Consider the following 12,414-nt stretch of genomic DNA (forward strand, 5'->3'; position numbering starts at 1 on the left):
ATCTTTGAGAGTTTCCAATTTGCCATTTTAACCTTTCTAGGTTGTGGGGAGACTCTTACTGGACCTACTGGAATAATTACTAGCCCAGGCCACCCAACAAACTACCCACATGGAGCCAACTGCACATGGTACATCTCTGTTGTGCCCGGGCACATCATTCGCCTAACGTTCACTTCGTTTAACATGGAGTTCCACCATAACTGTGACTACGATTATGTTGAAGTGTATGATAATGGCACTGTCACTACAGGAACGAAACTTGGAAGGTAAGACTTTCTTTTTTTAATGACTGAAAAATATTATATAAACACATACATATGCCCATTTAATGTTAACTGTTAGAAGTCACTTCAGTCATCTGCAATTTGTATTATGTGCTCTACATAACCACATTGCACCTTTCCTGAATTGCTGACTTCCACTTGTAAACTATTGGGTTGATTTTGTTGATACTTTTCAATGGACCAACCTACTTTAATAATTCAAACACAATGTTTTCTGTTGGTGAAGTAGCAGTTTTGTATTTGCCAAAGCCTCTGATTGGCTAATCATTGGCATTAAAAAACTAATAATACAGAAACTCTGTCTAATCCAGACCCACTGGCATTCTGTATAATTCGGCATCATTCTGGTGTCTCGTACGTTTGTTTCTTTTTTAAAAGTTACCTTTCTAAACCACACACAGCACAATTTCCTGTTCCCTAGCAGTGCTAGATTAGACAGGTTTTACTGTATATTGCATGCGGCAGTAGTAGTGTATTAATTTCCGTTGTTCTTGCTAGATATTGTGGAAGATCAGCTCCCCCATCACTTACCAGCACTGACAACATGATGACCGTCCTGTTTGTGTCAGATTCAAGCATATCCACAGAGGGCTTCTCTGCCAGCTATGTGTCCATCAATGCCACCACAGGTAAGCACAAAACAGAAATGCATCATGTACAAAGAATTTAGAACGGGCTTTATCGTGAGTGGGAAACGTTTTAATTCTGTTAAAACTGCAGAAGAATAACAGCGGTAAGATAATCACAACAGCTGTACAAACCATGTAACGGTGATGTATGGGTTTCAAATTTCAGTTGGTGAGGAGAGAGAAAATGTTATTCAACAATAAAAAAAAAAAAAAAAAAAAAAAAAACTTTGAGTCTTTGAACTGTAGTAACCAAAGAAATATTAATATTAAATAATTTAGATATTTTATTTAACATCATGTAATCAAAGAAACTATAAAATGATATCGAAAAAGCTACCAAAAGCCATAATAGTGTTACAGTATTTCTTGTTGAATTTCTAAATGTCACATTTTTAAATTTGTCAGTTTTTCATTAATTATATTCAAAACTGCAAAGCGGTATGTAATTCAATAATGTAACATTATTCAGCAGGTTTGTGAAGCAAAATTAGTTAATTCTATATGGTGATGTAAAACGTAAAGCTGTACTGTGAGATGTCTTTGGAAAGCTATAATGAGTAATTGGAACCACAGCACCTCATTCATTATGAATGACGTACAGCAAAGAAGCATGTTGTATTCAGTGATTATTTGGTAGATGTTGAAAAGCCTCAGAATTCCTGCCAAGACTGATGTGGTTCTAGAAATGTTTCTGGTGCGCTATTAATTTCTGCTTGCATGAGTACCTAGTTTGCTGATGTAGTACCTAATGCCTTAGATAACATCCTAATGCCTTAGATAACATCTACTGTGAATCCAACACAGTAGAATCTTGACCAGGCTGCCAGTGTCCCACTTCATGTCTCTTATTTTAAAATCTTTGAACACTGTCCGCTTTCATTTTTTTAAAACAGGGAGAACACAAAGAATGGAAGCACATGCTTTTGTGTAAGTTGGCAGTCCCATGTATAATTAATTACATTTTTAAGCAAATGGCATTCCTAAAGTCTGCATCTCCTCGATGAGTGTCAGTATCGTCACAATGGGCAAGCCAGTGGAGCTGAGAGACTTTGAAGAAGGTTGATAGTAGGTGCTTGAATGGCAGGTGCTTTTTATCCAAGACTTCACAAATAACTCTCGTTTCATGAGGCTCTCTCTAAACAATGTTGACTTTGTGCGCAGCATTCCACCTCTGTCATCCCTGAAAGAAGTAGAGATTGGTTGTTCCATATCCAGAATGATTAGAACATTGCAGACTTGTCAGGTAGATTCAGTGCTCTTCTGCCCTGCCAGTGGTGGCCCTATACCTCATTTTTGTGTTGTGTACATGAACATATTTTCCTCCCACTATCTTAGAAGTTACAAAATCAACACATGGAATGGTCGGTGTGGATAGTTACTTCAAGACTACATAACAAAATGGTCTTGTGGTTTTGTAAGATAAGATAATACAGAAGAGTACAAGCTGTAAGATAATAAGACTGCTCGCCAACTTTGTACAGTCCAGAAATGCTCTCACTCTGGTAGAATTGGATGAAAGAGGATGGCTATATGCTGCACTGTCATGGCCCAACAGTGGAGTTGAGTGAAAGGCAATGGGGCGAGTGAGCATTGCTGCTTCTCATGTTTTTTCATGCTGCTGAGCACAATGCATAGCAGAAAATTTCAAAGACTCATCAATAAAAAAAGCTTGCCATGTGAGTGTTTCTGTTAAGCGGTATTGTAAATGGGTGAACTCTGCAGCAGTTTTGAAACATTTGGTGATTTTCTTCTAGAAAGCATTACTACAGGTTAACGGGAAATTTGTTATCATTATTCATTTCGCAAGGCAAGAACGCCATGTGTGAACAGTAGTCCTATTATCACAAATCTCATAAAGTGTATTAGTTCTTTTCCAGTGCAGGGTGTCATAATTACTGTATAATGCTGTTGTACTGTAAAAAGTCTTGCATATGTTCTCCTTTTTCCATCTCTTGTATCTAACACTTGGTCAAAACATTCCTCCAAAATTCTGAGGTAATTTCAACACTGGCATCCACACAGGATTAATAATGTATTTGGAAAGCTCTCACAAAGAAAGATGGTGGCAAATTAAATGAAATAGAAGACTCATTGTCTTGCCAACCACCTGTGGGACCCCCAGACATTTTAAAAAGACTTCCAATTAAATGTTTCCAATCAGGGGGATTGCAAAGTTTTAAATGTTACCTTATTTATTTAAAATGCCATTATTAAGAATTGCTGACTAAATGATTTCTTTATCATTACAGCCAAATCACTGTGTAAAGCGCTTTTTTTATATAAACAACCCGAGCCAAGCATATTCAACCAAGCCTGAGATTTTATCATTAAAATAGTGATTGTGTCTGAATGCATGGCAAACTAAATGTTTATGGAGTAAACCCCCCCCCCCCCTCCAAATGCCACCAAATGCTATGCCAAAAGCCTTTCCAGTTTGTTATTTGCGAAACTCCACAAAGGGTCTTTGTGCTTCTTTTGGTTGGTAGAAATGTGCCAGTTAATTAAATGCCAGCAGTGAGTTCAGGATCACAGTAATTTGATTTTCCATTGCATTTGGAGTTGACTTTATTAGAGCATTGCTTTGCTGAGTGCCTGAACCTCTAAAAACTACCCAAATGCTGGTAACGGTAAATTCTGTAGTGCTCGTATAATGGAACCATACTGCAGCAAGTAGTATTTACATAAGCAGTGCTCATGTATACCTTCGTTTGGAACTACGTTCCTTTAACAATAGCAAAAAGCTGGTACATTATAATACCGGGTAGATGCATTACATGAAAGTCTATGCTACATTTATTTTGCATGCATGTTCATTCCCACAGGTCCCTTAAAGTTCCATAGCATTGAATTGAGTGTTATATCACAGAGATGGAAAGACTCCCATTGCATAGCAGTTTGATCCAGCCCTGGTATTACTCTGAGTTTAGTGAGACACACCTGAGCTTGTTACCTATACATTGTGGCTAATTAAGCTGGTATTAAAACCCGCTATGCAATGGGTTTCTTACTTTCACCCCAAGATCAATTCACAGAGTCTGTTCTCACTGTGCAAGGGGCACTGTATAGAAACCATGATACATTTCCGGTCAAAGTACATCTGCTGGTTAAATGTGTTGGAGGGCTGTTGTGTCTAGTACTTGAGGTACTGGATGTGTTGACCCATAACAAGAAGAAAGTTCTATGCATGTGTGTGTACTCTGCATGCATGCGTGCGTGTGTGTATCTGTTGAAATAACTGATTCGGATGTTAGCCATTTAGAGAGCAAAGCGTCGTCTTCTTACAGAATCTGAGTAGTGGGGCGAGGCACGGGTGAGCCCTGTGGAACTATTTGGGCACCAGCAATTTAAAATCTGTTACAAAGCCCTACAGAATAATGCTGACTAACTAATGTTTCCATATTTCATCCACAAGTTCTGGTTTATTCCCCCCCCACCCCCAAGTCAGTAATTTTGGACCTGACTAACAAGCCAATACAACATTTTTCTTTTCTAACTGTAAAGTTTTGCTTCCCTTCACAGACTGTGGAGAAGTGTACACTGCACCCACAGGGACACTAACATCACCCAACTACCCCAACAACTACCCCAACAGCCGACAGTGCGTTTATAAAATCATCGTCGAGACAAACCGTCAGATCATGCTGAACTTCACTGACTTTATACTGGAACACACCTACCCCTCTTGTAATTACGATCATATTGAAATTAGGTAAGTGGGTTTTCTGAGTCGTTGATGGGTTATGTTGTGCAGTACTGTACATGGTACATCCCTTCACCAGTTCTGTATAATATGTATAATATTTAGCCTGTTTTCCATTGCTATTATATTTTCTAACACATTTTCAAACTGTGCAAGACTGTGTATTAGAATTATGCAGATAGCAATTAAATTATGAAAAAACGGTACACATTTAAATGAAAACTTTAATGATGAAGCATATCTTTTAACATTTTACTACACACTTATGTCAATAACAAGTTTACGATTCATAATCTTATATTTTGCTTTTCAAAATGTCTGTAACAGAGATGGAGGGTACGAAACATCCCCACTGATCGGCAAATATTGTGGAAGTTATTCCCCACCCCTTGTCATCTCCCATAGCAACAGACTGTGGATAAAGTTCTCATCAGATCTCACTGTGACTTACAAAGGCTTTATGGCACATTGGGATGGGACATTGTCAGGTAGGAAACTTTGTGAAAGCATAGAAACTTATTTTGCTGTGCCTTTACAGAAATCAGTAGCGAAGATGGTGAATCTGTTGAGAATGAGGCCTTCGCTTTTGTAGGCAGAAACTCAACCATATTGGTCTACACACTTTGCAGCTCCCCATTCTAAAACCTCACCAACGTGTTGTACACGCACTCTCAGAGAAGTTAAAAGAATGCATTGAACTTGAACAAAAGGGGTCCATGAAAATATGTGATTGACTAGGCAGGGCTATAGGTTTCAAACCCCTTCTTTGACAACTTTTAAGGTGCTTTTTAATAGTGCATTGTCAATTGATATAGTAATATTATATCAATTCAAGACGTTTTTTGGAAGTATGAAGTCTTTTGTTGTTGGTCACAGGTTGTGGTGGAGCCCTGACTACATTGACTGGCAGTTTTACCTCCCCTAACTACCCCTTGCCCTACCACCCCAACGCTGAATGCTACTGGCTCCTGAAGACCAACCCCGGCAGTCAGATACAGCTTCGGTTCAGTGACTTCCACCTGGAGTCCAGCACAAACTGCATGTATGACTACCTTGTGGTACGTTGAACTGTTTTACAAGCTACCAAAGAAAAGTAGGGAGGGTAATTTTCTCAATTGTGACATTTAAGGATTTATACTTGAACCGCAATAGTATTGTAGCATATAGTATTATACCTCATGAAATACTGCTGTGGACACTAGCTGCTTCTTGGGCCTCTCATGCATTTGCTGAACAAAATAAATTGGAAACTCATCCACCATAATGTAGCACTTTATTTAGTTTAACATTTCTGGATGGTAATATTCAAACCACAGGTTTGAATATTATATGCATCAGTTGTTATTTCTTATATAATTATGCAACAATACATGTAAGCAAAATACTTCTTTGCTCTGCTGAAGACAGAGCTAGGCTCAGCAGCTACACAGAGTTACAGAGGTCTATATTTAACATAAATCCTGGCTGCATTAGAGACAACAGTCTGTCTTTCTGGTTTAAAATCTTCTGCTCAGTCTCAGTCTGTATCCACTCAGAAGACTTATCTTCATGTTCACTAGTTGCATCCTGTTTTCAGTTAATAGAATACATCACAATGAGATTTGCTGGCTCTTTTGTAACAGGCAAGTACTGATGCAGCCAGTAGTAGTCTCAAATGCCTCCTTTATTTATCAGACGAGAACCAGCTGTCACACGCACAGTTCCCAACCACTTCTCTTTTATAAAACAATACCTACATTCAGTGTGCAAACAGAGGACATTGTACATTGTGCTCAATTAAACCCTTTGTTTTTTCCACCCTCAGGTGTATAATGGCAACAGTACCAATGCCATGCCATTGGCTAAACTTTGTGGCAATGAGATTCCTGCACCAATTCAGTCCACCTGGGAAAGCCTCTTTGTTAAATTGCGAACTGACCAGTCTATTGGAGCAGGAGGTTTTGTTGCAACATATAATCAAGGTAAGCATTCCAGCAGGTTCAGACAGAGGTTTCTAAGCTTGGATCCCAATGCCTTGTCCCACATGGACTGTTCAGCATTGTTCCCAAGGCAGTTTGTTCCGGAACCGACACTGCACAAGCATTGACTTCTCTTTTAAGACTATTAAACATTACCCTTTCTGCTGAAGCCAAGGCTCAGTTCTTATTTAACACAGACCAGCGATTTCTTTAAAAGCAGCTATTGCACTGTAAGAGAAATGACCTCAGCACAATTGCAATTTAAGATTTTGTTAAATATTAACTAAACTTTGGCATAAAAAAATAAATAAAAATGGATAGTGCAAGGGTTGCTTTTTATTATTTGTTGTTGAAGCAACTGGACCTTGTGCTTGAGTTAAATGGATATAATTTAGACAAGTGTAGCAGAGCAGTGGAAATATAAAGGAGTTTCTGAGGTGGTTTTGACCCTTTCTGGGCTTTGCCTGTATTAGTTTCTAGCTGCCGTCTGAGGGAAGAGTTATGTTGTATTTAGTATTGCTCTTTCACGTTTCCTGTTAAAATCAGGCATTGCTCAATACTGTATTCTTTAATTCTGAGGTCTTGAAGCTTGCCCTGATCCTCATTGGTTTTGATTGTTGTACTGTATAGTGACATGGGTGGGCATCAATGTACCCGGACGTCGTGTATCACGTGCAAATTGAAAGCACAAACGTTTATTTCAGCAGACAAGTGTGTTGAATTGTCAGTTAACTAAGGGCATACAATTAGACTGTTATGTGCTGTTTTGTACATTAACTATTTATTGACTTAAAAGTTAAGTGAAGGTAATATTTATTCTGAAAACTAATGTAACCCACTATATGCAGATAACTGACCCAGATATCCTGTTAAAATAATGCTAATAAATATTGTGTATTTTAGAACTTAGTTTCTCGCACAGAAAGTACCCATTGTATATTTAAGAACACTAGTATATCATTGTAAACTGGAGTGTTTTGGCTATTAGAATACCATCATATGTACTTTTTTCATTATATGTTTCAGTCTGCCAGGGAGTGGTCATTGCCAATCGCAGCAGGGGTGTCTTGGAGAGCCCCAACTATCCCAATGCTTATCCCCATGGCAAACACTGCAGCTGGACCATCCAGGCTACAGCTGGCAACACTATCAATTACACATTCACTGCGTTTGACCTGGAGGCTTTCTATATTTACGACTATATTGAGGTAAACATGCTTCCTGATCTCAAGCCAATCCCTAAACAGAGACAAAAGACGGCTTTTTATCTATAATGCATTTCTTATTGACTTTATTATTATTAGAGACTGGTTATAAAACCATGTAATGCTAGCATGTCTTTTTAAAATGATAACCTGTGCAGTCCAGGATATAAAGTGTGTGAGCTTTTGTTTAAAGTAGCCAATGAAACACTACACATAATAACGCTCTATGATTTCTATACCAAGGCAGGTATTATGGCTCAGCTCTGCAGGGTGACATCACATTGTTGTCTCGTTCTATTTAAAGAAACCCAGTTTCCACTATAGGGGAGGGAGAATTTACTGATTTGTATCCTAGGGAAGCAAAATGGAAAAGCTTGATTATCGCCCATGGGAGATGCCTATCAGTACATTTGAACATATTGTACATCTTTAGAACTGCTTATGGGATCATGAAACTATCAGAATCTGGACATATGACAATGAGGTCAGAAGTATGCTACAAAAATACTTCTACGCCCATGGCATGACGCAGTCGCAGGCTAACTAAATATTAGTAACCGCACATCAGTGTCTACAAAGATTGGTGTTACTTGCAAATAGTATGTAAAAATTCTGAATATATTTAGTGAAAGGTGCCATGTTGACAACACTGGAGAAAGAAGTCCTCTGTTTATTCAGAAAGTAGAAACCACACTAGTGGCAGCAAACCTCACCGCAGGTCTCCTTCAGTGTACTAAGGGGGTGAGAGAGGTGTGGAGCTCTCTTTTAAATAATTTCCTGCTTTCTGATAATATATTAACCTGCTTTCAATAAAGGCTAACAGTGAACAGCTGTGGGTTCTCCCAGTTGATGTGTGTCATGGCAACATTGTATTTGTGGGTTTAGAGTCCTCTTAGATTTAAATAAAGGCAGTAGCTGTTTCTTCCTTTTCTCAGAATTGTAATCTGGTCACCAAGACATGTTGCTACACAAACATAGTACATCACCCCTTCAATTTAGGAGCTTAGTTCACTGTCCATATGTGCATTTTTTCATTTCCTGTTTGACGCAGTCCAACCTCTTTTTGCTGCGCTTACTTGGTAGAAATCCCACTTACTATTTGTTGTCCTTTGTAAAATGATAGTTCTCTTTAGTGTTTATAGTTATGTATTGTTTATTTTAGGTTTACTATTCTGGTTAAAAATTGTGGTAAAGCGCCTATTAAAACATAAAAGAAATAAAACACAGGAACAAACCAAAGTTTCAAACAAAACACTTCTAAATACACAAAGTACCTTTTTGCCCACACAGGTTTTCCACAGACTGGCTCCACACAGGCCTTAGCCTTCACAAAGACAGCTAACAGCCCTTGACCTGCTTTTATTAACTACAGTCAGGTGTCCCTCATTTTATTAGAGTCATCCTGGCTCTAATTACAAACCCCAAGGCATCTATCTGGGTGATGTAGTTCTTTATCACACCCCTGGACTACATGCCCAACTGCACTACACACAGTTTTTTAGCAGGTTATTTTTATTTTTATTTTTTCATGGGGAAAGGGGTCAATATGAATTGAATAACCATTTCCAGTGTTTTTCCTGTGTTTATTGAATATAACCGATTTCATTTATTTTGTATCGGGGGTGTTCTATTGGTTTTTATCGGTTAAAACCGAAAATCAGATGGCTTATATATAATATATTTCAATGGTTTTGTTAAATCTTTCAGCCCACTGTTTAGCCCCCACCTTTTTTTGTTTTACTGTCCTTAGTAATGATTTGTTTCGAGAAGTTAAGGTGATCATCCACACCTTCTGATAGGGTTCTGCAGGGTTTAGTTCTAGTCCCTTTAGTCCTAGCACTCCAGGAAGACCAGTAGCCACTCAAGTTGTTGCCTGTGCAATAAATACAATCAGATTTCTCCTAATCGTAGCTGTCATCTCTCTATTGTTTTTTTTTGCTGTATTCATTTTAGTTTTTCTGCTTGTCAAAAAATAAATACTAGAATATTCTTCTTAGCCGATTGAAAATCCCCCCCCTCCCACCCCCCCTCAGATTTGTATTATTATATAATTGATAGAGCCCTTGACAAAGCTTTTTGGTTACACTGCTTCATGTAACATTATTTGGTTTCCTAAATGCTGCTGCCATATTGAATAATTAGCTCTACAGAGCATGAAGAAGCAGCAGCTGGTAATGGTTCTTACTTGCCAAGGAGGTTAGCACATTCCTTAATGTTCACTCTTCCAGTTCTGGAGGCAAATTAATTCCTGCTGAAATCTTAAATAGAACCTCCTTCGAAAGGCACTCAACCATATGGTTTCCAACACCCACCTATCAATGGAATTGTTCTAACTCAAAACAACATATTCAACCACTGGACTAAGTGAAAAAGTTAAATAAATGCTCTCTTACAATACTTGCATTAAAAAACTGCTTTGTAATTAAAAATGTTATTGTGGGTTGCTTCCCAGCTACTATCAAAACAGGAACAAATTAGTGACATCCACTATACAGGACACATCCTGTCGTACCTGTCTGTTTAAGTAATGGATGCCCTGCTGTGAAAGATGTGAATGAGTTTCAGGTTTGTGGTGGAATTCTTGTTCCACTGTCCTCCATTCTCTTTGCAGTTTGTGGAACTACTGTCTTAATCATATCACATTATTATCTTTGTATAAATGTACAAACAAATGAACAAACACATCAGAAAAAACATCACTGCTGAATGACTCTCCACATAAAATACCCAGTTGCAGCCCTGCTATCAGTTTCTGGATCATTTCCACTACATCACTGTTGTTCCAGCAGTCTGCAGATTGAAATCGTACCGAGAGCAGTTTTATACCTGGTAGCACATTTTCCTTTTTACCCCTCATGTGGACTTTGTTTTTGTACTTTTGAAATTTTGATCTGTGTACTGTGTTTCTGCTTGGTCAGAAATCTCACATTTGGTTCTAAAAGATGACTAGTTTGGTTTCCTTCCCCTTGATTTGGATATGTGATGCTGTGCTGTGATGATAATGGCTATTACAAGAGTTTTAAACTGAATGAGATGTGAATTATCTCCTCCAGTATTAGTGGACAGCAGATGCCAAAATTCTAATTAGTGGGCATATTTGTGACATACCAGGTGGTAACCATCCAAAATGTTTTTAAAAAGCTTTAGTCAGCTCTCTATTGCAATGGACCCTCTTTTTAGAAATGATGTTTTCTTTATATATATTATATATATATATATATATATATATATATATATATATATATATATATATATATATATATATATATAGTAGGTACTGTATATATAGTCTCTTAGCTCTTACAGCAAATTGCTGATAATATAATATATGAGTTTATAGAAAAAGGAGGGCTCTTATGCTGATTTGCACAAAGTAACTTTATTTTTGTTTGACAATTCTGGCTGTATCTTGTTCTCAAAAAAGTCTTATTTGTGCTTGTGCCAGCTAATAGCAGTAAGGGTACTGGCATCTTGCACCTTTTTTTAATAAACACATTGCTTTCTTGTAATCCAGTGCCAACATGAGCTAGCTGTTTGGTTTATTTTAATTGGTATATTAAATAACATGCTTGTTCCCTTGCAATGATTATAAGGACCTTTGCTTCCAGATTTTTTTATCTGGAAAGTAGCTTGCTGTCTTATTATTGCTAAAGGCTCCTTTAACGAGGTGGCTTTTCTATACACCTCACTCCCTAAGGAGCCAGCTTTGTGGCAGTGCCAACCACCGCAACTCGGTTACATAGGCCCCAGACACTGACTGCTTTGTTCTTCAATGAATATCCTGGTAATCATCAGATGATATACCAATACTGAACCCCTTGTTCACTGGGTGTCTAACTACCTTAGTAGGTACACTGTCTGTTCCCAGGTTCTCCAACAAGAAGTTTAGTTTTCTTGTCAAATAAAATAAAAGGTTAAACTTTGAAACTTTGAAAATGAAACAGTGAGAACCGGGGGTCTGTTGCCTCTGATGGCATTGTGCTTCATGGCTATTGGCTCCCTTTTTGAACACTATATGTCTGCTGAAGGGAATGTTTGCTGAATGTTTTAAAAAGCTTATTTTTTGTTTTCTTGTACAGTACTAAATATTCTTATAATTTGAAATGTGTAAACCTTGTGTTATAATTACTCAAGCTGGCAAATGTATTAAAAGATTATGGACCAAAGGTGTTTTTTAAAATCAGAGTTAGCATGTTATTGCCAAGAGGTGTCTGTTTACATTGCAAATGAAAGAGAATACAAACCTAACCAAGGATATTTTGCCCTTCCACATGTAATGCTGTTGAATATGCAGTACAATGATAAAGTCTGAACTCTTCTTATTTCAGCTTTATGATGGACCAAACAACCAGTCTAATCTCATTGGCAGATTCTATGGCAACACCCCTCCCCCCACAAACAGCACTACCGGTACCAGCCTGCATGTGGTCTTTGTGTCTGACTCATCTGTGTCACATAACGGCTTCCAGATGCTTTGGTACCAAAACGGTAAGATACGACCCCCAATCCCTTCCCAGCTCTGTTTCCAGTCAACTCTCCTCTACTCCCTGGCTGCCAACTGAACTTTTACTCCCTTTTGTGTAATTCAGCTGGCTGATGGAAATCCAACATGTGACATTTCATGCAGCAGCCAATGTA

At 38.1% G+C, this 12,414-nt stretch overlaps 1 protein-coding gene across 1 annotated transcript in view; it reads left to right on the forward strand.

Moving 5' to 3' along the window:
- LOC121313758 (cubilin-like) overlaps window positions 1-12,414 on the forward strand; it is an 88,090-nt gene that overhangs the window by 23,025 nt on the left and 52,651 nt on the right. The window contains exons 19-26 of the mRNA XM_041246560.1: window positions 41-266; window positions 783-913; window positions 4,433-4,622; window positions 4,941-5,101; window positions 5,490-5,671; window positions 6,418-6,574; window positions 7,598-7,779; window positions 12,105-12,264. Of these exons, the coding sequence (XP_041102494.1) occupies window positions 41-266; window positions 783-913; window positions 4,433-4,622; window positions 4,941-5,101; window positions 5,490-5,671; window positions 6,418-6,574; window positions 7,598-7,779; window positions 12,105-12,264 (1,389 nt within the window). The remainder of the gene's footprint in view (window positions 1-40; window positions 267-782; window positions 914-4,432; window positions 4,623-4,940; window positions 5,102-5,489; window positions 5,672-6,417; window positions 6,575-7,597; window positions 7,780-12,104; window positions 12,265-12,414) is intronic.

The sequence above is a fragment of the Polyodon spathula genome, chromosome 4 (assembly GCF_017654505.1).
Source record: "Polyodon spathula isolate WHYD16114869_AA chromosome 4, ASM1765450v1, whole genome shotgun sequence".
NCBI lineage: Eukaryota > Metazoa > Chordata > Actinopteri > Acipenseriformes > Polyodontidae > Polyodon > Polyodon spathula.